Source organism: Oryx dammah, unplaced genomic scaffold (genome assembly GCF_014754425.2).
Source record: "Oryx dammah isolate SB20612 unplaced genomic scaffold, SCBI_Odam_1.1 HiC_scaffold_2, whole genome shotgun sequence".
NCBI lineage: Eukaryota > Metazoa > Chordata > Mammalia > Artiodactyla > Bovidae > Oryx > Oryx dammah.
Window position 1 is genome coordinate 41071863 of NW_024070186.1, and position 25731 is coordinate 41097593.

A 25731-nucleotide genomic window follows, 5' to 3' on the forward strand; every position below is an offset into this window, starting at 1 on the left:
GTGACTGAACAACAACAATGATGTTAAAGTTTGTTTTAGTACATTGCCTGGAATACAGAGTAAATACTCAAAAACTGTTAGCTATCTCCATGATTTTATAATCAAGGGAAAAAAAAAACCAAAGCCAGAACACAGACCTTTGTAAGAAGAAATTTCTCTGTGTTCTAATTTTGCTTGCTCAGTCATGTCCGACTCTTTGCAACCCCATGGACTGTAGCCTGCCAGGCTCTTCTATCCATGAAAATTTCCAAGCCAGAATATTGGAGTGGGTAGCTGTTCCCTTCTCCACAGGATCTTCCCAACCCAGGGATTGAATCCAGGTCTCTCACATTGCAGACTGATTCTTTACTGTCTGAACCACCAGTAAAGCTCCTAATTTTGCTAAAAGATCTCAAATCCAGGGGACTCCATAATGAATGAATACATGTAAACAGAAAACTGCAAAACTTGTATGAAGATTTAAAGTGCTGAAAATATTTTTCCTGTTTCCTTTCCTTTTTAAAAAAATCTGAATTGTGCCCTATACTGAAGTTGTTTGAATATAAGTTTTTATGTTGCATCGGAAAAAATTGTATAACTTTAACCTATTTAGCATTTTTCACTAATAATTTTATTTGTCTCAAGACAGTAAAAGTAATATAAAATACAAGTGACCATATCTATCATACTTCGTAAAAGCTCTCAATAGTTAAAACATATTTTTTCTCCCCCACTCTGAGATTTGTTATTTGAAGCATACACTGGGTTTCTTGTATTTCCTGTGGCCTTTTCTCTAACTGTTAACGTACTCTGCAACCAGTAATTGAGCAACAAATGTTTGTTTACTGACTGCCTAGCAACATTATAAGGCTGTTGTACTTGACAGAACCTGCTGGTAATATGAGTACGGGTTTCACAGAGTTCTTTGTATTTTTTCTGAGTTAATTATTTCCCAACAGCTTGCAGAATGACAATTGGACCAATGGAATTTGTGTCTAAGAAATTAGATAACACTTTTTAGTAAATCCAAACGCTGTTATGAAATTTCAACATTCAAATATTTCAGAAGTGTATTTGCTTTGCTGCCAAGTAGAACGTGCAGTTGGAAAACATCATGGGAAGAAAGACAATTTTGCTTCTGATTGTGGGGGTCCTTGGGGCATATTATGTTTACACACCTCTCCCGGATAATATTGAGGAGCCATGGAAATTAATGTGGGTAACAACGTGTTTGAAAACTGTGACACATTTGGTAAGTATAAACTTTTATTGACTCTGAATGTTTAGAAGTTTAATCAGGAGAAAATAATTATCTTTATTATTTTTTAAATAATTTCTGCTGTTTTGGAAATTTTACTCAAAGTTTGCTTGCTGGTTTTAAAACCTTTTAAATATTTTATCTATTGCTTAATGCAGAGCCCAAACAGACTGAATATGGAGAGAGTAGTCAAGGAGTTTCCATCTTAAATACTAGCAGACGAAATAGACTGGCTAAGAAAGACAAAAAGTCTTATCGTGAGTTTCATGGCATGAGTGCTGCCAGAATGAAGCGTTTTGAACTTCAGAAATGGTGGAATTGAGCAACACTGTGATTAGTTACAGAATTCGATACAGTAACCTTGTATTCAGATGTGCAAATCCTTTCTTACTGAGATACCTGTGAACAAGTCAGCTGGTAAAAACCCAGGGGAAACAAGGAACATGGTTTCCAGTTGAAGGGTTTAGTTGCTGAGTGATAGGATCCCGCATGGCTGGCTCACTACCTCCTGTTCATGGGTGGTCCTCAAAGACTTGTGGTTCTTTTCTGAGTCTAATTAGTTGGAAATAAAGCCATATAGTTCGCTCCTTTAACTGTGTAGTGAATTGCCTCCCTGCAGCAAAAACAAAACAAAAACAATTCATAGACAGTCTGGGTATTAAACCCTTGGCTCAACATCTCTTGTATATGTTTTTTTAGTTTCAGCACTTTTCTGGAGCTTAACGTAGCTCTGAATAAGTGCGATGCTTGTCTCATTTTTATTTTCTTATTAGTGATTTGATCATTTTTAGTAATTTTATAGTACATGTTATTGGGTTTGGGTCAGTTTTGGTGGAATATAGCTTCAAGTCATTTTTTTGGTAAAGTTATTCTTGGTTGATTTTGATTGATCGTTTTGATTTCTTTTATTATTTGGATTAATTATGTGTGTGTGTGTATACATTTATGTACACATGTAGTCCATGTTTGTCTTTGGAAAAAATGTCATTTTCTCTATAACACTTAATCTTCTGCGATTTTCTTTTGTTTGTTTTTTTCGTTTCTATCATATATAACAGTTTGCTTTAGTTTCTTATAACTCAGTGTTTATTTCTGAAATTATTTTGTCTTTTTTCTTATTCCTTTTCTGATTTCTACCAGTACCATTTTTCAGTCACCTCTTCCTTTCAATTAGAGATCACCTCCAAATATCTTCTTATATCTTCCTTAAAGATTTGTACTTCTGCTTTGTGACCTTTTTTCTTATATTATTTGTTCTGAAGCATTGTGTAATTTATTTCATCTACCTTGTATCAATTATTTTTAAACTTGTTTTCTTCATATGTTGGAGGCTATTATTATTTTTCTTATAGTACACAGTACCTTGCATGAGTTTTTGTTTTTTCATGAATGTTATTCACATACTTTTTGTATTATTTCTATTTGGATGAGATAGCTTTTCTTTGACAAACTTAAAAGAATGTACTGGAGAAGGGTGGAAAGGTCAAGACTTTTTTCCTTAAAGTATTTTTGCTTTAGAGCTCCTAACACTATGTATATATAAATTTATAAATTTCTAATAAAAGACAATGGATATTTACTCCAAGAATGAAAGAGATTCACCATGATCAAAGACTGAAACATATTGAGGCTTGATTACTGGGACAAGTTGCTATACTAAAAAATTGCCCAGAAGTAACTGTTATCTTTTTAATTATTTATCTGTTCCTTTTTCCCTTGCATTGTTTGGTTTCACATAGAAGGGAAAAAAATGTAGATTTACCATAAAACTCCCACTCTTTTCTTTTTTTTCTTAAGGAAAATATTTAATTTGCTAAGTATATCAGATTACCATATAATATAGTATCTTATCAAAACCTCTAAAAAGCCCATCAGTCACTTCACTTCATGTTCAAGAAAGTAACCAGGTTTTTTTCAATCATTTTCCTCAACCCAAAAAGAAAAAACAAAACTTTTGCTTGAATTTAATGCCACCTGATACTACTTTGTTCTTTACCAATCAACTTAAGCATAAGTTAAAGAATGGTAATTCTAATTTTTAATAATCCAATGATGAAGATAAATGAAAATCATTGAATACCATCAACTATCAACTAGTTGGTGATACAGCATTATCTCCTGAAATAGGAATTGCAAATATAGTTTACTAAAATGCCAACTCTGATAGATTGCTCAGCATTACTCTGAAAGGTAATATGAGACTATAAAAGGACTCTGAGGTTGCATTTAGTCTTGATAAGAAATAACATGGCAATCAAATAACATTTTCAGACCTATACCCGGTTTGGGATTATAGACATCTGTGAAAGCATTTTCTACCCTTACACCAGATTGTAAGGTTTTACTTATTTGCTTTGGGACACTTTGAAACTTCCTAGGTTTAAGGCTATTTTAAAATTTGTTAGTTTTATTACCTTCTATTCTTTTTTTCTCCATTTGTCACTCACTCTTGCAGCCCTTTTTACTTCTTTTTGCTGCTATGGCCTTCTCAAAGATATCACTGGTTGACCTCCAAAGGATGAACATTTTGAAACCCAATACTCATTTGAGTTTCCAAATTGCCGAGTAACCACACTTAATCTGCAGAAATTTGACTAGGTACAGCCAGTGGCATAGGCACTGTTTTCTCAACAGAAATTCAGTTATATATATATATATTTAGGTGATAGATCCTTGTATGATTGATTAAGATGTGTAAAACATTTTGTCCTTACACTGAGGGATATAAATTCTTGCATTAGTGAGAATTTTCCCTCTCTATCATTTAATATTTCAAATTTACGTAAAAATTGCTCCCAGAGTATAGAGTCAGTATAAAGAAAAAAAGATAATCTGCGAAGGTATGTCCATAAGCTACTGCTCTAGTTTCTTCATACTTCACCAAATAGAGTCAAAGAAACTAAAACTCTTGTTATTCAATTCAGACTCCAGGGACACTGGGCTATATTTGTAACACAGTGGTGACTTCTTAGTCTTTTGTTATGTATTTATTAACGTTACACCTCCTAGTAAACTCTAAAAAGTTGTGAAAATACAAAGTCACCTATAATTTTTTTATACTTAGTACTTTCTTACACAACACGTGACAACTACTCTGTTGTTCAGTCTCATGTCATGTCTGACTCTTTGCAACCCCATGGACTGCAGCACGCAGACTCCTCCGTCCTCCACTATCTCACAGAGTTTGCTCAAATTCATGTCCATTAAGTCGGTGATGCTATGTAACCATCTCATCCTTTGCTGCCCCCTTCTCAGTCTTTCCCAGCATCGAGGTCTTTTCCAGTGAGTTGGCTCTTCGAATCAAGTGGCCAATGTATTGGAACTTCAGCTTTCAGCATCAGTCATTCTAATGAATATTCAAGGTTGATTTCCTATTTTCGTATAAATACTCATCTTTAACTTGTATAACATATACTATTCTCCTGCTGTTGCTGCTAAGTCACATCAGTTGTGTCCGACTCTGTGCGACCCCATAGACGGCAGCCCACCAGGCTCCCCTGTCCCTGGGATTCTCCAGGCAAGAACGCTGGAGTGGGTTGCCATTTCCTTCTCCAATGCATGAAAGTGAAAAGTGAAAGTGAAGTTGCTCAGTCGTGTCCAACCCTCAGTGATCCCATGGACTGCAGCCCACCAGGCTCCTCCGTCCATGGGATTTTCCAGGCAAGAGTACTGGAGTGGGGTGCCATTGCCTTCTCCATACCATTCTCCTATCATTTAAAAATATTTACTTGAAACTAAATAATCTTATTCTTTGCAGATAAAATACTTGAGTCTAGTGATTTACGTTTTGAAAGAGGCCTTGTATTTTCTGCACTTAACTTTGATTGAAAGCCAGAAAGTGAAAGTGAAGTCGCTCAGTTGTGTCCGACTCTTTGCAACCCCGTGGACTGTAGCCCACCAGGCTCCTCCGTCCATGGCGTTCTCCAGGCAAGAATACTGGAGTGGGTTGCCATTTCCTTCTCCAAGGGATCTTCCCAACCCAGTGATGGAACCCAGGTCTCCTGCGTTGCAGGCAGACGCTTTAACCTCTGAGCTACCAGGGAAGCCGCAGGACTCTTTGTGACCCCATGGACTACATGTAACCTACTGGGCTCCTCTGTCCGTGAGATTTTCCAGGCAGTAGTACTGGAGTGGATTGCCATTTCCTTCTCCAGGGGATCTTCCCGACCCAGGAATTGCATCCGGGTCTTCTGCATTGTAGACAGATGCTTGAAAGCCAGAGGGCCAGCTAAACTAACATAAATTATTTTCTTGGGAAAAATGTGGACACTTTATGTCATAGGTCATAGGAGTTTTAAATTTGTTAAAATTAAGTAAATAAATGCTTGTGACCTAAATATCACCTTTCTATGTTAACATTTAAAATAATTAAAAATTGTTTCCACATTGAAAAGTAAAGGGGATGGAAAATGGTTCACTGGAAGTAACAGTCTCTACCCCTTGTGTACAGCAAGGAGGAACAGATAGGGGATACCATGGTGTTGGGGGCAAGGTCAGTGTGTGTGGAGCTGTTTGTGTGTAGAAAGACCAGAATGTGGAGAAGACCTAGAATATCCTTATAGCTATAGAATAGTTGATCTTCTAAGCTTATCAGGCACTGACTAAGCATTTGTACTTCACTCTCACCTGCATGCAGTTCTACTCCTCTGGCTGCAGTTGTAACATTAAGGCAGCGCTTTTTGTGAGTCTGTCTTCTGACATCTCTTGAGGACAGCTGCTAGGCAATATTAAGCCCAGCAGCTTAATAGGAGGGATATTTGTGTACTTGAACCAAGTGTAGCATGAGTGGGTGGGGAAACGCAGGAGGCCATGGGAACCACCACCATTCTTCTGGACCCTGGGCAGGGCCCAAGGTGCCCTCAGAGTTCGGTTCCTGCCCAGTCTCTCTGTCCAATCTCTCACACCCATGAAAGTTCTTTGAACACTAAGGGATCCTTGAACACTGTACCCACTGTCACACTGTGTCTTCAATGGACATTTCATAATTGTGGCCACTATGGGACAACATATTATCCGGTCAGGAGTGACACCTGGCTTCAGGGATCAGACCTGGGCTGGAGTCCCACATATAGCACTTATTGGATGACTAGTCATAAATATGTCTCTTAACCTCTCCCACCTCAACATACTCAACTGAAAAATCTGGGAATATATTACTGTTTACCACGTTTTTGGTAAGAATTGAATTGGTACACAAATGGAAAGCATAATATTTGGCAAAGATTAAAAACAACTATAAGTGTAGTTATATATATATATATATATATATATATATATATATATATATATCCTTTCTTCTGATGCTAGCAATGCAACTTCTTTTTTATATAATTTTATGTATTTTTGGCTATGCTGGGTCTTCATAGCTGCATGGGCTTTTCTCTAGTTGGGTCGAGTGGGAGCTACTCTTTAGTTGCGTTATGTGGGCTTCCCATTGCAATGTCCTCTTAGTGTGCAACCAGGCTGTAGGGTGCTTGGGCTTCAGTAGTTGTGGCTCCTGGACTCTAGGGCACAGGTCCAGTAGTTGTGGTGCATGAGTTTAGTTGCTCTGTAGCATGTGGGATCTTCCCTGAACCCTCTGTCTCCTGCATTGGCAGGTGGATTCTTTACCACTGAGCCACTAGGGAAGCCATCAGTGTAACTTAAAAGGATAACATTTTCTCCTAATTCTGTAAGGGGTCATGATAACTTACTACACCCTTCATATATGCTTATTTGGACTATGTATCCTTGGTAAGCTTTATGTAAAATATCAGTATGTCATTCTGATGCATGATCCTTTGCTCAAAAATATATATGACTGTGTGTTTGACTTCTAGTCAGCAGAATAGTTCTCAGACCTTTCTGAGATTCTGTCTCCTGGGTTATAATCCTCAATTTGGCTTGAATAAAAAGCCTATTTTTTCTTCTTAACTGATGGTTAATTGAGTTTTCATTGACATAAATAGAGATATGAATATTGAGACACAACTGAATACAGATTTAGACATGGATTAGATATGGGTATAAATGCCTAACTCAGTATAAATATAGGTAGCACATTATATGACTTCCCTGGTGGCTCAGTGGTAAAAAAAATCTGCCTGCAATGCAGGAGACCCAGTTTCGATCCCTGGATTGGGAAAATCCTCTGGAGGAGGATATGGCAACCCACTCCAGTATTCTTGCCTGGAAAATCCCCATGGACAGAGGAGTCTGGTGGGCTATAGTCCATCAGGGTTGCAAAGAGTTGGACATGACTAAATGACTAAGCAGCAGCAGCACATTATATATAAGTGAATATATATTAAAAGCTGTTTGTATCTTTTTATCTGTCTACCTACCTATATATCATCAATCGATTTATTAATTACATGCCAACTTTTACCATTTCTTTTGACTATAACCAACCTCTTAACTTCAGGAATATCTAGTTAAAACTCCTGACTACAACGTCTGTACAAATCATAATACTACTTATTTTTGATCAAATTAATCAGAGACATCAGACTAAATAATATAGAATAATAACTGGAAATGACCTATAATAGAGTATGGTCAGCTTAACTCCCAGGTCATGTTTCACAATGCCCACTGTTTAAATTACTGTTTTAAGTACAGACAGTTCCTGATTCATGATGGTTTGACTTATGATTTTTTGACTTTATGATGGTGCTAAAGTTATACACATTCAGTAGAAACTGTACTTCACATTTTGATTTTGATCTTTGCCCAGGCATGAGATATGTGGGTGATTCCCTGTCATGATGCTGGACAGCAGTAGGGAGCCGTAGCTCCCAGTTAACCCCTTGATCGCACATGTAAACAACCTACATACTTACGCCACTCTCTCCTACAACCATTGTGTTCTTCACTTTCAGGACAGTATTCAGTAAATTACACAATTTCAGTATTTTATTGTACAATAAATTTTGCATTAGATGATTATGCCCTACTGCAGGCTAAGCAGATGTTTGGTGGGTGGTGTGTGTTTAGTTGCTCAGTCATGTCTGACTCTTTTTTGTGACCTCATGGACTGTGACCCGCCAGGTTCTTTCTATGGGATTTCCCAGGCAAGAATACTGGAGTGGATTCCCATTTCCTCCTCCAGGGGATATTCCTGATCCAGAGATTGAAGCCCTGTCTCCTGCATTTGCATGCAGATTCTTTACCACTGAGCCACCTGGGAAGCCTGTTTGGTAGGTTATATATATTTAAATGCATTTTTGACTTAAAACATTTTCAATTTACAATGAATTTACCAGGACATAACCTCATTGGAAACTGAGGAAGATCTAGCATTTCTTTGATCATTATCAGTTCAGTTCAGTTCAGTTCAGTTCAATTCAGTCGCTCAGTCGTGTCTGACTCTTTGCGACCCCATGAATCGCAGCACGCCAGGCCTCCCTGTCCATCACCAGTTCCCGGAGTTCACCCAGACTCACGTCCATCGAGTCAGTGATGCCATCCAGCCATCTTATCCTCTGTCGTCCCCTTCTCCTCCTGCCCCCAATCCCTCCCAGCATCAAAATCTTTTCCCATGAGTCAACTCTTCGCATGAGGTGGCCAAAGTACTGGAGTTTCAGCTTTAGCATCATTCCTTCCAAAGAAATCCCAGGGCTGATCTCCTTCAGAATGGATTGGTTGAACTCCTTGCAGTCCAAGGGACTCTCAAGAGTCTTCTCCAACACCACAGTTCAAAAGCATCAATTCTTCGGCGCTCAGTCCTTCTTCACAGTCCAACTCTCACATCCATACATGACCACAGGAAAAACCATAGCCTTGACTAGACGGACCTTAGTCGGCAAAGTAATACTTAATGATATATATGTATATATCATATATGGATAGCATTTATTTTGTTGTTAGCTAGTTAGAACACATTAAGCTGCTTGATGATATGTTTACAAAAGAAAAATAGACACTGTGTTCTGAAAGTGGCTCCCCATGCTGCAGTGTTAACAGAGCTTCCCACTGAAATTTCAACTATATAGACCAAGCAAGTTAGCTTCCAGATAAAATGGTGTTCATGAACACTTTTAAAATTTCTTTTCTTTAGGCCTTTGATCAAATTGTTTTTCCTGTCTGACTAAAAATTTTAAGCAACCATAATTTTTCACATTCAACAGGTTGAAATCAAACAGTGCACCCATCAGAAACTTTCTTATTTTTCAGAACTAATCTGTCTTCTCTTTCTACCTGAGCAGCCATTCAAGGTCTTTTTTTGCTCTGCCTTTTATTAGAGTTTATTTATGTGAATATCTATTTCTAACAATAGTCAGTAAAGGTTGGAAATTATATCACGAGCATCTTGCATTAATCATACCTCTAGCACTGTGGGGTTTTTTTTCCCTTTATTTTTGACCCTGCCACACAGCTTATGGAATACTTTTGGTACAAACATAATTGTAATTTTGTAGTGTGAATTTTAAATCACTATAACTAGCTCAAACACATCTTCATTAATCAAAATAAGAACCATTACAATCAACACATTTTGCCAACAAGGAATAAGTTTCTTTATTCCTATGGCATTAAAATCTATGTTTCATGACTCAACAAACACTTGGAAAGCATTTTTCTGCATCCTGCTGGTTGTGGAAGTGTTTTCTCTGCAAAAAGTTGTCAAGATGCTTGAAGAAGTGGTAGTCAGTTGGTGAGAGGTCAGGTGAAAACGCCAGTTGAAGAAAAATGCTATAGCCCAATTGTTCAATTTTTGAAGTGTTGCTTGTGTGACATGTGGTCAGGCATTGCTGTGGAGGAGAAATGGGCTCTTTCTGTTGACCAGTATCAGCTGCCAGTGTTGCAGTTTCTGGTGCGTCTCAATCAATTTGCTGAGCATACTTCTCAGATGTAATGATTTCACCGGGATTTAGAAAGCTGTAGTGGACCAGATGGGCAGCAGGCCACCAAACAGTGACTGTGACCATTTTTCGGTGCAAGCTTGGCTTGGGGAAGTGTTTTGGAACTTCTTCTCAGTCCAGCTGCTAAGCTGGTCATTGATGGTTGTCACATAAAATCCACTTTTCATTGCACATCACAATCCAGTCAAGAAATGGTTCATTGTTGTGTAGAATAAAAGAAGATGATAACTTCAAAACCACGGTTTGTTTCTTTTTTGGTCAGTTCATGAGACACTCACTTATCAAGATTTCACCTTTGCAATTAGTTTCCAATGCCAAATGAACATAGAATGATTGATGTTGAGTTTTTCAGCAATTGCCTGTGTAGTTCTAAGAGGATCAGCTTTGATTATTGCTCTCAACTGGTTGTTGTCACCTTCTGATAACCAGCCACTATGCTCCTCATTTTCAAGGCTCTCATCTCCTTTGCAAAATTTTTTGAACCACCACTCCACTGTACGCTTGTTAGCATTTACTGAGCCAAATGCGTTGTTGATGTTGTGAGTTGTCTTCACTGCCTTATAACCCATTTTGAACTCGAATAAAAAAAAATTTCTTGAATTTGCTTTTTGTCTAGCATCATATCTATAGCCTAAAATAAATATAAAATAAATAGCACATAATAAATCATTAGCAAAAAGAAAACATAAAGAGAGAAATGTGCCTTAAAATGATGTATAATGTAACAAAATTTATTTAAGAATATATTCTAGTATCAAGTGGCAAAGTTCAACAGTGTAAAACTACAATTACTTTTGCACTAACCTAGTTAGTGCAAAAGTAATTGTTCCCCAATTACTAACATAGTTCCCCAATCAGGTATCAGTTCAGTTTAATACAGTTCATTCGCTCAGTCATATCCAAATCTTTGTGACCCCATGGACTTCAGCATGCCAGGCCTCCCTGTCCATTACTAACTCCTGGAGTTTACCCAAACAAATGTCCATTGAGTCGGTGATGCCATCCAACCATCTCATCCTCTGTTGGCCCCTTCTCCTCTAGCCTTCAATCTTTCCCAGCATCACACCTGTGGAAACTGCAGTGAAAGCACAGAGTCCCAACTACTCACCTCACCAAACTTTTCCCTTAATGGGGACTATTATGGTTCTATGAAGACTTACAAGACCTTGTAGAACTAACACCCAAAAAAGATGTCCTTTTCATTATAGGAGAGTGGAATGCAAAGTAGGAAGTCAAGAAACACCTGGAATAACAGGTAAATTTTGCCTTGGAATGCGGAATGAAACAGGGCAAAGACTAATAGAGTTCTGCCAAGAAAATGCACTGGTCATAGCAAACATCATCTTCCAACAACACAAGAGAAGACTCTACACATGGACATCACCAGATGGTCAACACCAAAATCAGATTGATTATATTCTTTGCAGCCAAAGATGGAGAAGCTCTATACAGTCAGCAAAAACAAGACTGGGAGCTGACTGTGGCTCAGATCATGAACTCCTTATTGCCAAATTCAGACTGAAATTGAAGAAAGTAGGGAAAACCGCTAGACCATTCAGATATGACCTAAATCAAATCCCTTATGATTATACAGCAGAAGTGAGAAATAGATTTAAGGGCCTAGATCTGATAGATAGAGTGCCTGATGAACTATGGAATGAGGTTCGTGACATTGTACAGGAGACAGAGATCAAGACCATCCCCATGGAAAAGAAATGCAAAAAAGCAAAATGGCTGTCTGGAGAGGCCCTACAAATAGCTGTGAAAAGAAGAGAAGCAAAAAGCAAAGGAGAAAAGCAAAGATATAAGCATCTGAATGCAGAGTTCCAAAGAATAGCAAGAAGAGATAAGAAAGCCTTCTTCAGTGATCAATGCAAAGAAATAGAAGAAAACAATAGAATGGGAAAGACTAGAGATCTCTTCAAGAAAATTAGAGATACCAAGGGAACATTTCATGCAAAGATGGGCTTGATAAAGGACAGAAATGGTCTGGACCTAACAGAAGCAGAGATATTATGAAAGAGGTGGCAAGAATACATGGAAGAACTGTACAAAAAAGATCTTTATGACCCAGATAATCATGATGGTGTGATCAGTCATCTAGAGCCAGACATCTTGGAATGTGAAGTCAAGTGGGCCTTAGAAAGCATCACTACAAACAAAGCTAGTGGAAGTGATGGAATTCCAGTGGAGCTATTTCAAATCCTGAAAGATGATGCTGTGAAAGTGCTGCACTCAATATGCCAGCAAATTTGGAAAACTCAGCAGTGGCCACAGCACTGGGAAAGGTCAGTTTTCATTCCAATCTCAAAGAAAGGCAATGCCAAAGAATGCTCAAACTACCACACAATTGCACTCATCTCACATGCTAGTAAAGTAATGTTAAAAATTCTCCAAGCCAGGCTTCAACAATATGTGAACCGTGAACTCCCTGATGTTCAAGCTGGTTTTAGAAAAGTCAGAGGAACCAGAGATCAAATTGCCAACATCTGCTGGATCATCGAAAAAGTAAGAGAGTTCCAGAAAAACATCTATTTCTGCTTTATTGACTATGCCAAAGCCTTTGACTGTGTGGATCACAATAAACTGTTGAAAATTCTTCAAGAGATGGGAATACCAGACCACCTAACCGGCCTCTTGAAAAATCTGTATGCAGGTCAGGAAGCAGCAGTTAGAATTGGACATGGAACAACAGACTGGTTCCAAATAGGACAAGGAATACGTCAAGGCTGTATATTGTCACCCTGCTTATTTAACTTCTATGCAGAGTACATCATGAGAAATGCTGGACCGGAAGAAACACAAGCTGGAATCAAGATTGCCGGGAGAGATATCAATAACCTCAGCTATGCAGATGACACCACCCTTATGGCAGAAAGTGAAGAGGAACTAAAAAGCCTCTTGATGAAAGTGAAAGTGGAGAGTGAAAAAGTTGGCTTAAAGCTCAACATTCAGAAAACGAAGATCATGGCATCCGGTCCCATCACTTCATGGGAAATAGATGGGGAAACAGTGGAAACAGTGTCAGACTTTATTTTTGGGGGCTCCAAAATCACTGCAGATGGTGACCGCAGCATGAAATTAAAAGATGCTTACTCCTTGGAAGAAAAGTTATGACCAACCTAGATAGCGTATTCAAAAGCAGAGACATTACTTTGCTGACTAAGGTCCGTCTAGTCAAGGCTATGGTTTTTCCTGTGGTCATGTATGGATGTGAGAGTTGGACTGTGAAGAAGGCTGAGCACCGAAGAATTGATGTTTTTGAACTGTGATGTTGGAGAAGACTCTTGAGAGTCCCTTGGTCTGCAAGGAGATCCACCCAGTCCATTCTGAAGGAGATCAGCCCTGGGATTTCTTTGGAAGGAATGATGCTAAAGCTGAAACTCCAGTACTTTGGCCACCTCATGAGAAGAGTTGACTCATTGGAAAAGACTCTGATGCTGGGAGGGATTGGGGGCAGGAGGAGAAGGGGACGACAGAGGATGAGATGGCTGGATTGCATCACGGACTCGATGGACTTGAGTCTGAGTGAACTCCGGGAGTTGGTGATGGACAGAGAAGCCTGGCGTGCTGCGATTCATGGGGTCGCAGAGTCAGACACGACTGAGCGACTGAACTAAACTGAACAGGTGTTACATTCAATAACTATTTTGCTACTACATTTCATGCATTAACATGTCACTTAACATTGATAACGAGGGCATTATTATCTTTAAGCAAGTCAGCTATCTAATTCCAGCACGTGTCTTTTTGTTTGTTTGATGAAACCACAACCGAATTTTTGGCATTTATTGTACACAGCCAGCAACACTCCATTTTATGCAGTTTCCTGGGTTCACAGGGCATGGGCTGGAACAGCAGGCTCTTTTACTTCAGATCTTTGATGGTAATCTTCCACTTGTCCCTTTAAGGGCCATCTCCAGGAGGCAGCAGGGAAAGCTGGATGTTTCCCTTTGAATACTTACTAGAGAAGACTTGGAGAATATGACAGCAGACAGCACGGATGAGAGGCAGACTGCTCAGACTACTCAGGACTGAGGTCTAGGGCAGCTGTAAGAGGACGAGGACGGACACCACAGATGAGTTTCAGTGGCTGGTTTGAGATGCTGGTAGTTGCCACTAAACTAGGGTAAGAACAAAATATTTTCCAAAGGCAAGTGGAAACATTTTTCTAAAGAATCTGGGGTCTCATTCGGACATGCTAGAGTTGTGAAATTTTTCACCAGCACTTCTCTCTGAGGAAGGTATGGAGGCCATGATGGACCAACTTCACCTCCTCTCCAGTCCTCACAGCTGGATACCACGGTGTTGGCGCAAGCTTACAACGGATGGTTTCTTAGGATAGGCAGCCAGTCCAATGAGGTGGTCCCAGCAGCCTCAAGAGCACTCTTGCCTAAAATATCCACATGCCCAGGCTCTGGGCTAGGCTGACCTCTCTTCAGAAGGATAGCAGCAGATCAGAAGCATTCAAATAACTCTCAAGAACAGAAGACCCCAGTGCCAGGGTGCATGATTCATAGCTTCAAATAGCAAGTAGTTGCATGAGCTTCCTTCCCAAGTGTGAAGGGCACAGTATGGTCTTCATGAGAATACAAGAGCTGCCCAGCCATCCATTCGCTATTCCCAAGCTCAGGTGGGGAAGATGGGGAAACATGGTGTCATCACAGTTAGTCAGGAACTTGCACTTTGAGATGAACAGGTTCCCCACAGACATCTAGGCTCTTGAACCAAAGTCACATTCAGGAACAACTATATAAGAGCACAAGGCAGTCAGCTGTTCTTAAGAAAGGCCCTTCCCCCACTATGCACAGTCTGATCCTGGTAGGTGATTCCAGCACATGTCTTAAACATTCTTTTTTTTTTTCTGAAAACTCCCTCTAAACTATATCCTTTGTCAATCATACTATAATAGCTTTGCTAGCTTTACTACTTTATGGTTTAGTAAATCACCTGCACTTCCTGTTTCTGTTCCTTTGGCCTCTGGTGAGATTTCCTCTTTGTTTGGCCAAATTTTTCTTCCCGTTTCAATATTGTTATCAGAGTTCACCAATATTTGAAAACTCCTCCCCAGGTCTTATGTTCAGGCATCTAGTTTATTGACCTCTGCCAGAGTTTTCTGTATATGTCTATGAGACATTGGTTATGTTGTTTTATGACTCTGTATCCATTTCTCCCACATGACTTTTGAGCTTATATAGAGAACTTACCTTGTTTATCTTTGTACTCTAGAAAGTATCAAATCGGCCATATTGTAATACTTCAATAATTCTTTATGTTTTTTAAAAAAATCTAAGGCCAACTATTGGGGTAAAGATTCTGCACCTATTCAGATTCACCTGTGACAGTGTGATGCAGGACCTTTAGGAACACACGTGCATCCTTCTAGGGTCATTAACAGGATTGGCATTTGATATCTATAACCTCTATGTGTTTTTCCCCTTCACTCTTATTTTAGTGTCACTTTGCTGAGCTGTTGGGAATCAGTCATTTCATGGACATTGCAAGGTTCTTCATGAGCATTCAAGAAGTCCCACCTACATCTGATGAAAATGTCACTGTGATGGAGACAACTTTCAACAATGTTCCTGTCCGTATATATTTACCAAAACAGAAGTCAGAGACGCTAAGAAGAGGCTTATTTTATATTCATGGTGGTGGTTGGCATATGGGAAGTGCTGGTATGAGCCTCTTGTTGAAAATTTTAGATTATCACCTAGCATACATTTTATTAAGATGTTGACTTTGACATATGTTAAACATTATCATAGATAACAGAATGCTTCAGCTGTCTGAAGTTTAATTCTTTGGACCTATGCTATTAATAGTTTAAAGGAATTATATTAAATCTCTTTCTGAAAAGGAATAATCAATGTCAAAAGCAGTAGCAGATAACAGGTAAGAGGGGAAAGAATTTTATGAACTTAGAAATACAGCATTAAACTTGTTAATTGCAGAAATGATGGAACATTGTGATGAAAACCAAAATGAAGTGAGTTGAATAATAGATGAGAAATGAGGAAATGGAGATGGTGATGCCAGTTTTTCAATAATCTTAGTTATGAAGGAAATGAGAAGGAAAGTATTAGATGGAAAAGAAGCACAGAGTTGAAAAAGGGTATTTTATTTTTATTTTATATAGGACACATGCACATTTCAATTTATTTGATGCATTTTTATATATAATACATGTTTATTATATATAATTTTACTTATAAAAACTTTTATGTATGATAAATATATTTTTATTATATATATTTTGTATTTATCTATGGAAGGCCTTTGAATGTGCTTGTAAGTGGAACATGAAGATGTTGAGGAAATGTGGAGAGGGGGAGGATGGGGTGAGATTTGTCTGACCTAGAGGAAGTAGGAGGGAATTGGACCCAGTAAAGAGAAGAATTGACAACTTTTTGTAGCAAATGTTAAATAAAAGTTTAAAACTTAGTATATATTTGACATTTTAAGAATAGTCAACACCCAACTTTGAAAATTGTCACAAAACTATTCATACTCCTCCTTTCACTTGATGGCAACTTTGCAACAACATTGTATCCTGATATTTGCCCTTTAGCATTTTATGATTTCTTTCTCTTCCTATTTCTGACAAATTCAGTTATATTTTCTTAAACTTTTCTTATATGCAAAAGGGAGAATTTACCCAAGCCCAGTAGCAAACATGTGTGACCCATCCCCATCCTGTGTACATGGCCAAAAAAAAAAAAAAAAGTCCCAGAAAGCACATATTTTTGTCTGCCTTTCAGAAAATATGAATATATAAATCAGGTCTCAGCTCTCCCTACTTCCCCTTTACTCTTTATCTTCCTCTGGCAGTTTTGATGGAGTCTAATACTATTTCCAGAGAGCACTTTCTATGCTCTTTTATTACAGCAACTAATATTTTGCAATATTCCTGTCTGCTTATACAGCTATCCCTCCCTGTACTTGTCTTCAGTAGACAGTGATTTCCCAAGTATCAGGGAGTTAATATTTCTGTATTAATTTTTTCAACACATTCCAGCTGCTAAATGAAGGGAGCAGAGATTAATCTTGAAGAGAATGAAGTTGGTTTAATAAATTTAGTGTAAAAATGAGACATATGTAAAAGGATCACTGAATAGAGGAATTTATGTTCTGTAGCTATGATGAAATTTTAGAAATATTTTTCCTAGAACATTTTATTGAGGAACAAAGTAGAGTAGTAAGCTTTCTGCTGAAGGGAACACCTTCAGTTCATCTGTCAGTCTCAGATTTTATTTTCATTTGTTTCAGCTTTCTTTGATATTGACTTTCTATCAAGACGGACAGCTGTTATACTAGATGCTGTTGTCATTTCAACCAAGTAAGAACACTGTGGGATCATGTGGTTTTTGGCCAGATGCCTTATGCAGTCAGATGCTCACAGCAGTCTTGGTCATTCCTTATGTCAAATGAATGAAGTTGAAAAGATGAGAATAGAAAAAATGAGTTTGAGCATGACCAGAAAACAGTCAGATAGAAAAGAGTTTTATAGTTAGGTCAAGTAGGGATCAAAAAGAGCAAGTCAAGAAATTTTTATAATAAAATCTAACTATTGTATTTCATGGACAAAGGACCTCCAATGGACTTTTAGCCTATTCTTAATTAGCAGGGCTTCAGAGTCAGAAAATGAGTTTCAAAACCTGGTGCTAGAATCGATTGGATGGCTGCCAGTTAAATATCATGTTAGATCTGTTTTCTCATGTGTAAACTGAGAGTCATAATATTTTGTATATTATACGGTTTTTTGAGGATTAACCAATAAGATATATTTAAAGAAATTAGTATATATTTCATGGGCTAATCCTTCATTAAAAGCAGTTAGTCACCAAGTAACATGTGGGAATTCAGACAAAATCGACTTCCCTGGTGGCTTAGACAGTAAAGCATCTGTCTACAATGCAGAAGACCTGAGTTCAATCCCTGGATCAGGAAGATCCACTGGAGAAGGAAATGGCAATCCACTCCAGTGCTATTGCCTGGAAAATCCCATGGACAGAGGAGCCTGATAGGTTACAGTCCATGGGGTCGCAAAGAGTCGGACACGGCTGAGCGACTTCACTTTCACTTTCTAGTTTCAAAAAGCATTCTATGTTAATGACCAACAGTAGAAAAGAAACCCAATGGGAATGAATAGAAAAATGAAGAAGCTATGTAAAAAACAGTGACCCTTGCATGCCAACTTGATCATTAGATTAAGTTGAAATAGAATAATTCCTATGATTTGTTCATTACTTACTGGTTGCTAATAAAGTGTAATGACTACAAAGAAAATAACATTTTGGGAGAAGTTTAGTTTCAGGAAGTTATCACCAGGGTTTTTGTTTTTTTCTTTTTAATCTAGTCCAAGTTTGTCATTCAAGATTTTACTTATGTAAAAATGGCACTTGTAAAAACCTTCATGTCAAGCACAATCATAAAGATGAAGTTTGTCTTTGAATTCATAATGACCTAAACCATGAGGTTGCTAAAGAAAAATATTACTTTTGATTTTTAGGTTAGAGCATGCACATTCATGACATTTTTTGATTAACAGTAACTGACTTAAAGAACATTGTTATTCTGCCCACAGCTACCGACTAGCACCTGAACATCACTTTCCAAGCCAATTTGAAGATGTCTATAATGCACTAAAGTGGTTCTTAAACCAAGATGTTCTTGACAAGTACAGTGTAGATCCTGAAAGAATTGGTATATCTGGAGAGAGTGCTGGAGGGAATTTAGCTGCAGCCGTGACTCAACAGGTATATTACTCACATTTATTTGATTTTTTAAAAAATATCCTACACTTAATACATTTATTTCAAACATTGAAATACCAGTGAAGTTATGTTATTATTATATAAATCAGTTTAGTTCAGTCGCTCAGTGGTGTCCAACTCTTTGTGACCTTATGGACTGCAGTATGCCTGGCTTCCCTGTCCATCACCAGCTCCTGGAGCTTACTCAAACTCATGTCCACCAAGTCTGTGATGCCATCCAACCATCTCGTCCTCTATTGTCCCTTCTCTTGCCTTCAATCTTTCTCAGCATCAGGGTCTTTTCCAGTGGGTCAATTTTTTGCATCAGGTGGCCAAAGTATTGGAGTTTCAGCTTCAGCATCAGTCCTTCCAATGAACATTCAGGGCTGATTTCCTTTAGGATGGACTGGTTTGATCGCCCTTGCATGAAAAGTGTTATCAGAATAATCAAAGTGCCTATAAAGAAACATGTTAGCCGGTTCACAGATAATATTTGCTTGCACAGGGAATTATAATTTTCATATATCAATATTAATTTTCAGACCCTGGTCAGGGAACAAAGATCCCACATGCCTCAAGGCAATTAAGCCTGTCCACCACCAACTCCCAGAGTTCACTCAAACTCATGTCCATCAAGTTGGTGATGCCATCCAGCCATCTCATCCTCTGTTGTCCCCTTCTCCTCCTGCCCCCAATCCCTCCCAGCATCAGAGTCTTTTCCAATGAGTCAACTCTTCGCATGAGGTGGCCAAAGTATTAGAGTTTCAGCTTTAGCATCAGTCCTTCCAGTGAACACCCAGGACTGATCTCCTTTACAATGGACTGGTTGGATCTCCTTAACTCACTCTAAATCAGTCACTGTGAGCTACCTATTTAATAATTGTGTATGTTTAGTCTCTCAGTTACATCTAACTCTTTGTGATCCCATGGACTGTAGCCCGTCAGGCTCTCTCCATGGGATTTTCCAGTCAAGAATACTGGAAAAGGTTGCCATTTTCAACTCCAAAGGATATTCCTGACCCAGGGGTGGAACCCACATTCTCTTGTGTCTCCTACATTGGCAGGCAGATTCTTTACCACTGCACCACTTGGGAAGCCATTTAATAATTACCATTCCTTTACCGATCTAAACAGCATTCTTCATACTAGGTACCAAGATAAATGGAATGTGGTAATTTTACCTGAAATAAAACACTGAACTGGTTATTTAAATTCAGAAATTATTTTTACATAAAATAATCTAGTAATGAAATTTTAAATATTTTATTCTACTAACTAGTCCTAATTCCTGTGATCTAAATGAAATAAAATAAACACTGTTGCCATTTGCTTTTGCACACCTGTGTGTGTGTACACTCACATATGCCTGTGTGTGTGTAAAATGTCATATTTATATCAAAGGAAAGAATGTCAGGGTCCTGTGCTCTCTTCAACTCTATATCAAGTTTTCAGAAATGAACTTCCTCTAGCCATTATACTTTACTCTGAGCATCACCAGAGTGCATATGGCTTCAGTAATTACTGTTTATGACCCACACCAGTGGAGCTCAAATTTTTCCTTGCATCAGAATCACCTGAAAGATGACAAAACACACATTGCTGGTTTCTCCCAACTTAATTTAGTGAGTCTGGGCTAGGTTTAAGAATTTTCATTTCGAACAAATCCCTGGGTGATTTGGATACTAGGCATCTAGGGATCACAATGGAGAAGGCAATGGTACCCCACTCCAGTACTCTTGCCTGGAAATTCCCATGGATGGAGGAGCCTGGAAGGCTGCAGTCCATGGGGTCGCTAAGAGTCGGACATGACTGAGCAACTTCACTTTCACTTTGCACTTTCATGCATTGGAGAAGGAAATGGCAACCCACTCCAGTGTTCTTGCCTGGAGAATCCCAGGGACGGGGGAGCCTGGTGGGCTGCCGTCTATGGGGTCGCGCAGAGTCGAACACAATTGAATTGACTTAGCAGCAGGGACCACACTTAGAGAAGCTAATCTATGAGGGATCCTGGGCAATTTCAATGTGGGAACCATATAAATGTACATAGAAACATCTCCTAAAATGTAATGCTTAATATTGTGTGTGTGCTTGCTGAATCGCTTCGGTTGTGTCTGGCTCTGTGCAGGCTTATAGACTGCAGCCTGAGAGGCTCCTCTATCAATGGGATTTCCCAGGCAAGAACGCTGGAGTGGATTGCCATGCCCTCCTACAGGGGATCTTTCCACCCCAGAGCTCAAGCCTGGGTCTCCGGCAGGTTCTTCACCATCTAAGCCATCAAGGAAGCCCCATGCTCAGTATTACTGGTTCCCAAATATTTTGGGTTATGCATCCTATTGATGGAAAAATTTTAGTACACCCCAAATGTATGCATATTAATTTATAGATACATTTGTCTTAATGCACTAATCTGAATATTTGAAACACTTAAACATTAAAATCAATTAGACTTTTATCCAAGATTTATTTGTTTAGTGTCAGCATTGAATTAGAATTCCTAATGACATGATCTTCTCCTATCATGTCAATGTATGGCAAACCCAATACAGAATTGTAAAGTAAAATAAAAAATAAATAAATAAATTAATTAAAAAAAATGTTACTGCTTGTTGATATCAGTTCAGTTCAGTCACTCAGTCTTGTCTGACTCTTTGTGACCCCATGGACTGCAGCCCACAAGGCTTCCCTGTCCATCACTAACTCCCAGAGCTTACTCAAACTCATGTCCATTGAGTCAATGATGCCATCCAACCATCTCATCCTCTGTCATCCCCTTCTCCTCCTGCCTTCAATATTCCCCAGCATCAGGGTCTTTTCCAATAAGTCAGTTCTTTGCATCACGTGGCCAAAGTATTGGAGTTTCAGTTTCACCATCAGTCCTTCCAATGAATATTCAAGACTGATTTCATTTAGGATGGACTTGTTGGAGCTCCTTGAAGTCCAAGGGATTCTATTAATATAATAACATATATATATATAATTTTTATTTAAAATATATCAATTTCCTCTGATTTCCATTCTTAGCAATGTAAGAGTAGATATTTTGCTTTATAACCACAGATTAGATGGTCTTTTTCCCCATCCATAAGAAAAGTAGTGGGCTTCCCTGTTGGCTCAGATGGTATGACCTGCAATGCAAGAGACCTGGGTTCTATCACTGTTTATGTTCATAGTATTTAAGTAATACACCTAGTCTTAGATATAATTGAAAATTGGAATGTTCTTTGAGATATATTTCTTGTTTCTGATTATTTTTTTGAGATTCTGAATTTAACTCATATCAGTTGTTTTTAAATTTAAAATATATTTTTAAATGAAATTACTATTTGATAAACTTTAAATTATTTTCAGCTCATAGATGACCCAGATGTCAAGATCAAACTCAAGACCCAGTCTTTAATTTATCCTGCCCTTCAGTGTCTTGATCTGGATTTACCATCATATCGGGAAAACTCAAATCTTGGTCTGACCAAATCATTTGCGGTCAGGTTGTGGAGTGGATACTTTACCACAGACAGATCACTTGAAAAAGCCATGTTCTTCAATCAACATGTACCAGTGGAATCAAGCCATCTGTTCAAATTTGTTAATTGGAGTTCTTTGCTCCCTGAGAAGTTTAGGAAAGGGCATTTTTATAAGAGTCCAACTTATGGTAATTCTAAGCTGGCTAAAAAGTATCCAGGGTTTCTAGATGTGAGGGCGGCTCCCTTGTTGGCTGATGACAATAGATTGCGTAATTTGCCCCTGACCTATGTCATCACCTGTCAATATGATATATTAAGAGATGATGGAATCATGTATGTCACTAGACTCCAGAATGCGGGAGTTAGGGTGACCCATAACCACATTGAGGATGGATTCCATGGAGCACTTGCTTATCATGGGTTTAAAATTGGATACAGAATAGAAAAACAGTATATGAGTTGGTTAAGTGAAAATTTATAGTAAAATATCTGAACAGTGGTTCATAAAAATATATAACCTCAGAGTAGAAAACAAATTAGTGAGAAAAGGTTGTGTTTCCATTGATATTTGATTATCTGTGACCTTTCTAAGGTTCTCATAACCACTGTATTTTGTTTGTTTTTTTAACTCAGCAGATTCTTCTCTGTCCCTTATTATAAATGTTGTTTACTCATGTCTGTACCTTAACTAATATTTATATTCTATATTTTTTCTTGCTGCTGTTAGTCATTTCTTATAACTTTATAGCCCTAGTTTTTTGTCTAATGGTATTACTATTGAGAAGAAAGTTTAAAGGAATACATCTGGTTTGTGAAATGCTAGAGCTTCAGTTGGCATGGATTTGGAGTCTTGAAATGCTGCCTTATAAGCAATCATATTTTCTTGCCAATTCTCTTTTCAGAGTGTTAGCCTCAATACAACATCATTTGTTTATTACTGCAAAATTCACTTCTTAATGCAAACTTCTTCATGTGCTCAGACACCAGAATCAGTGCCAATGATCTCATAGGCATTTTAGGAAAAAGTATCTCTATTCTTTTGACAAATGAGGGGCATTTAAGTGGGAGGCAGTAACTCTACATGTAGCAGCGATGAGTGAAGCCCAGGACATAGAGGAAATCACAAAACCAAACTGAAAATTTTGATCTCTGAAAGTTCCTGTGTCTATATGGGGTTAGTAGAGTGACAAACAAAATCGCTAAGTTATTGGTCTGTCTTAGTCAATTTGGGCTGCTGTAACAATAACTATAGAGTTGGTGGCTTATAAAACAATAGAAATTTATTGCTTACAGTTTTGGAGGTTCAGGGTGTCAATATGGTCAGATTCTGGTGAGAGCCCTCTTCTGCATTGCAAACTGTGACTTCCATGACAGAGAACAAAGAGAGGGAGCAGGCTTTTCTATGACTCTTATAAGGACACTCATTTCATTCATAAGGACTCCAATCTTATGAACTCATCTAATCCTAATTACTTCTCAAAGTCTTCACTTCCTAATACCTCAAAGAGAAGGTAGGGTTTCAACATAAGAAACTTGGGGGACACATTGAGTCTATAGCATAGACCATAGCAAATAAACAGTAATGACCATATATTATGTAATGTTTGGTAATTTTGGAGAAATACTGAAGAAGGCAGTTCAGGGCTAGAATGGCATCTCCTCCCAACCATCAGAAGTCAAGGCTTCTTTCCATTCCTTCTCAGCTATTATCAGGTAGAAAGAGGTGCAGGTTAGGGGAATGGGAGAATCAGAAACTTTCATTTCTGTTTTTATCAAGAAAAATAATAGCATTTCTGCAAGTCCTACCCAACATATGTCTCATTTTATGTTTCATTCTACAGAACTGTATTTCATGTGGACACACATAACTGTCAAGGTTGCTTAAGGAGTAATATTTTTTTTAACCTGTACACAACGTCCTGAACAAAATTAGTGTTTGTTTTTTTGCATAAATCCATGAGAGAGAATTGAGTAAACAACTGGCAGTTAGGTCACAAATTCTGTAGGCATAAATGGTTTAAATTACTTGTGGAAAATACACAGGGGGTTAGTAGAGTGACAAACAAAATTGCTAAGTTATTTGTGGAACGCCAGTACTCTTTCCTGGAAAATGCCATGGACAGAGGAGCCTGGTAGGCTGCAGTCCATGGGGTCGCTAAGAGTCGGACACGACTGAATGACTTCACTTTGACTTTTCACTTTCATGCAATGGAGAAGGAAATGGCAACTCACTCCAGTGTTCTTGCCTAGAGAATCCCAGGGACGGGGGAGCCCAGCGGGCTGCCGTCTATGGGGTCGCACAGAGTTGGACACGACTGAAGCGACTTAGCAGCAGCAGCAGCAGCATTACATGAGACAGAAGTATAGATGAATCATACTTATGGTTCCAAATGGAGCACCACTGGGATACTTGTGTACTGTTAATATTTGTATACTCAGTTGAAGAGGACTTTTTTACTTGTATCTGTATGCCCCACTCTTTTACCTCCTTCAAATAATCTACCCATAAATCAAAACAAGGTATGTTAATTACCAGGTGGGGACATAGTCTTAATTTGGAATAGAAAGATATATTTAAATATGGACATAACATATGACAAAAGTATTTTTTAAAGTTACGTAAATATAATGATGCAACAAATTGATGTCAGTTGCATGTATCTCAGATTTCCAGGCTAAAGTTATAGCAGACAGAGGGATCAATAACTAATAAAGCAACAGCAACAAAAGAATCATCTATTCTCAACTTAAGTTTCTATTACAAAAGTCCATCTAGATCCCCATTTTTGGTTTTTACCAAGTACAATAGGATGAATAAGAGAATAGGTGTCCCGATGACTTTTTGGGCTTTGCTGATAGCTCAGTTGGTAAAGAACCTGCCTGAAATGCAGGAGACCCTGGTTCAATTCCTGGGTTGGGAAGATCATTGGAGAAGGGATAACTGGCTATCATTAATTGATCTTTACCCCTCTCTACATCAGTCCTCACTCTCAATCACTTTCATTTCTCACCCGCTAATCTCTGTTAACATATTCCCTGTCCCTGATTCTCCCCTTTCTACAATCCCTTCTCAATTCCTATAATCTTTCCACTGAGTTCTCTGGAACTCTTGGGTCATCATGAACACATATCCATAAGATTTTATCTGTGCCTTCCATTAACTGTCATCTGAGATGTAGTACTTAATTGAGGACCAGGTGCCAGGAGCCAGCATGGGGAATCCCGCCCATGGCAAAGGTCATGAGGAAGAGGCCTGATAGGCAAAGGCGAGAAAAGGCCTCAAGGAAATCCCCCTGGGCCTTCTCAAGCATCTACCCCCAAACCAGAATCTGTCTGTTTTATTATTTTATGACTTTCACCAACGTTTCTGACACTAACAGGGGCTATCCCTGACCACATTTCTCTGGAAAAAGTTAACTTAGAGCTCCAGTTGA

The 25731-nt window shown here is 38.5% G+C and overlaps 1 protein-coding gene across 2 annotated transcripts; it reads left to right on the forward strand.

The window, feature by feature from the left end:
- The first annotated feature begins 857 nt into the window (after window positions 1–857).
- Window positions 858–25425, forward strand: LOC120858789 (arylacetamide deacetylase-like). Of its 2 annotated transcripts, none has more exons than XM_040235095.1 (5): window positions 858–1231; window positions 15536–15758; window positions 17350–17419; window positions 18668–18839; window positions 22185–25425. In XM_040235095.1, exons 1-5 carry the CDS (start codon window positions 1094–1096, stop codon window positions 22776–22778), a joined length of 1197 nt encoding a protein of 398 aa, XP_040091029.1. In that variant the 5' UTR covers window positions 858–1093; the 3' UTR covers window positions 22779–25425. The 2 variants fall into 2 exon arrangements, with proteins under 2 accessions (XP_040091029.1, XP_040091039.1); XM_040235105.1 differs by lacking the exon at window positions 858–1231 and adding an exon at window positions 8267–8415.
- The last annotated feature ends 306 nt before the right edge of the window (window positions 25426–25731 follow it).

Bases quoted from the DNA above. Each gene is read 5' to 3' on its own strand.
- LOC120858789 (XM_040235095.1), top strand. From the start codon at position 1,094: ATGGGAAGAAAGACAATTTTGCTTCTGATTGTGGGGGTCCTTGGGGCA. The intron at 17,420-18,667 runs GTAAGAACACTG...TTCTGCCCACAG, and splicing joins GCTGTTGTCATTTCAACCAA to CTACCGACTAGCACCTGAAC. The intron at 18,840-22,184 runs GTATATTACTCA...AATTATTTTCAG, and splicing joins CTGCAGCCGTGACTCAACAG to CTCATAGATGACCCAGATGT.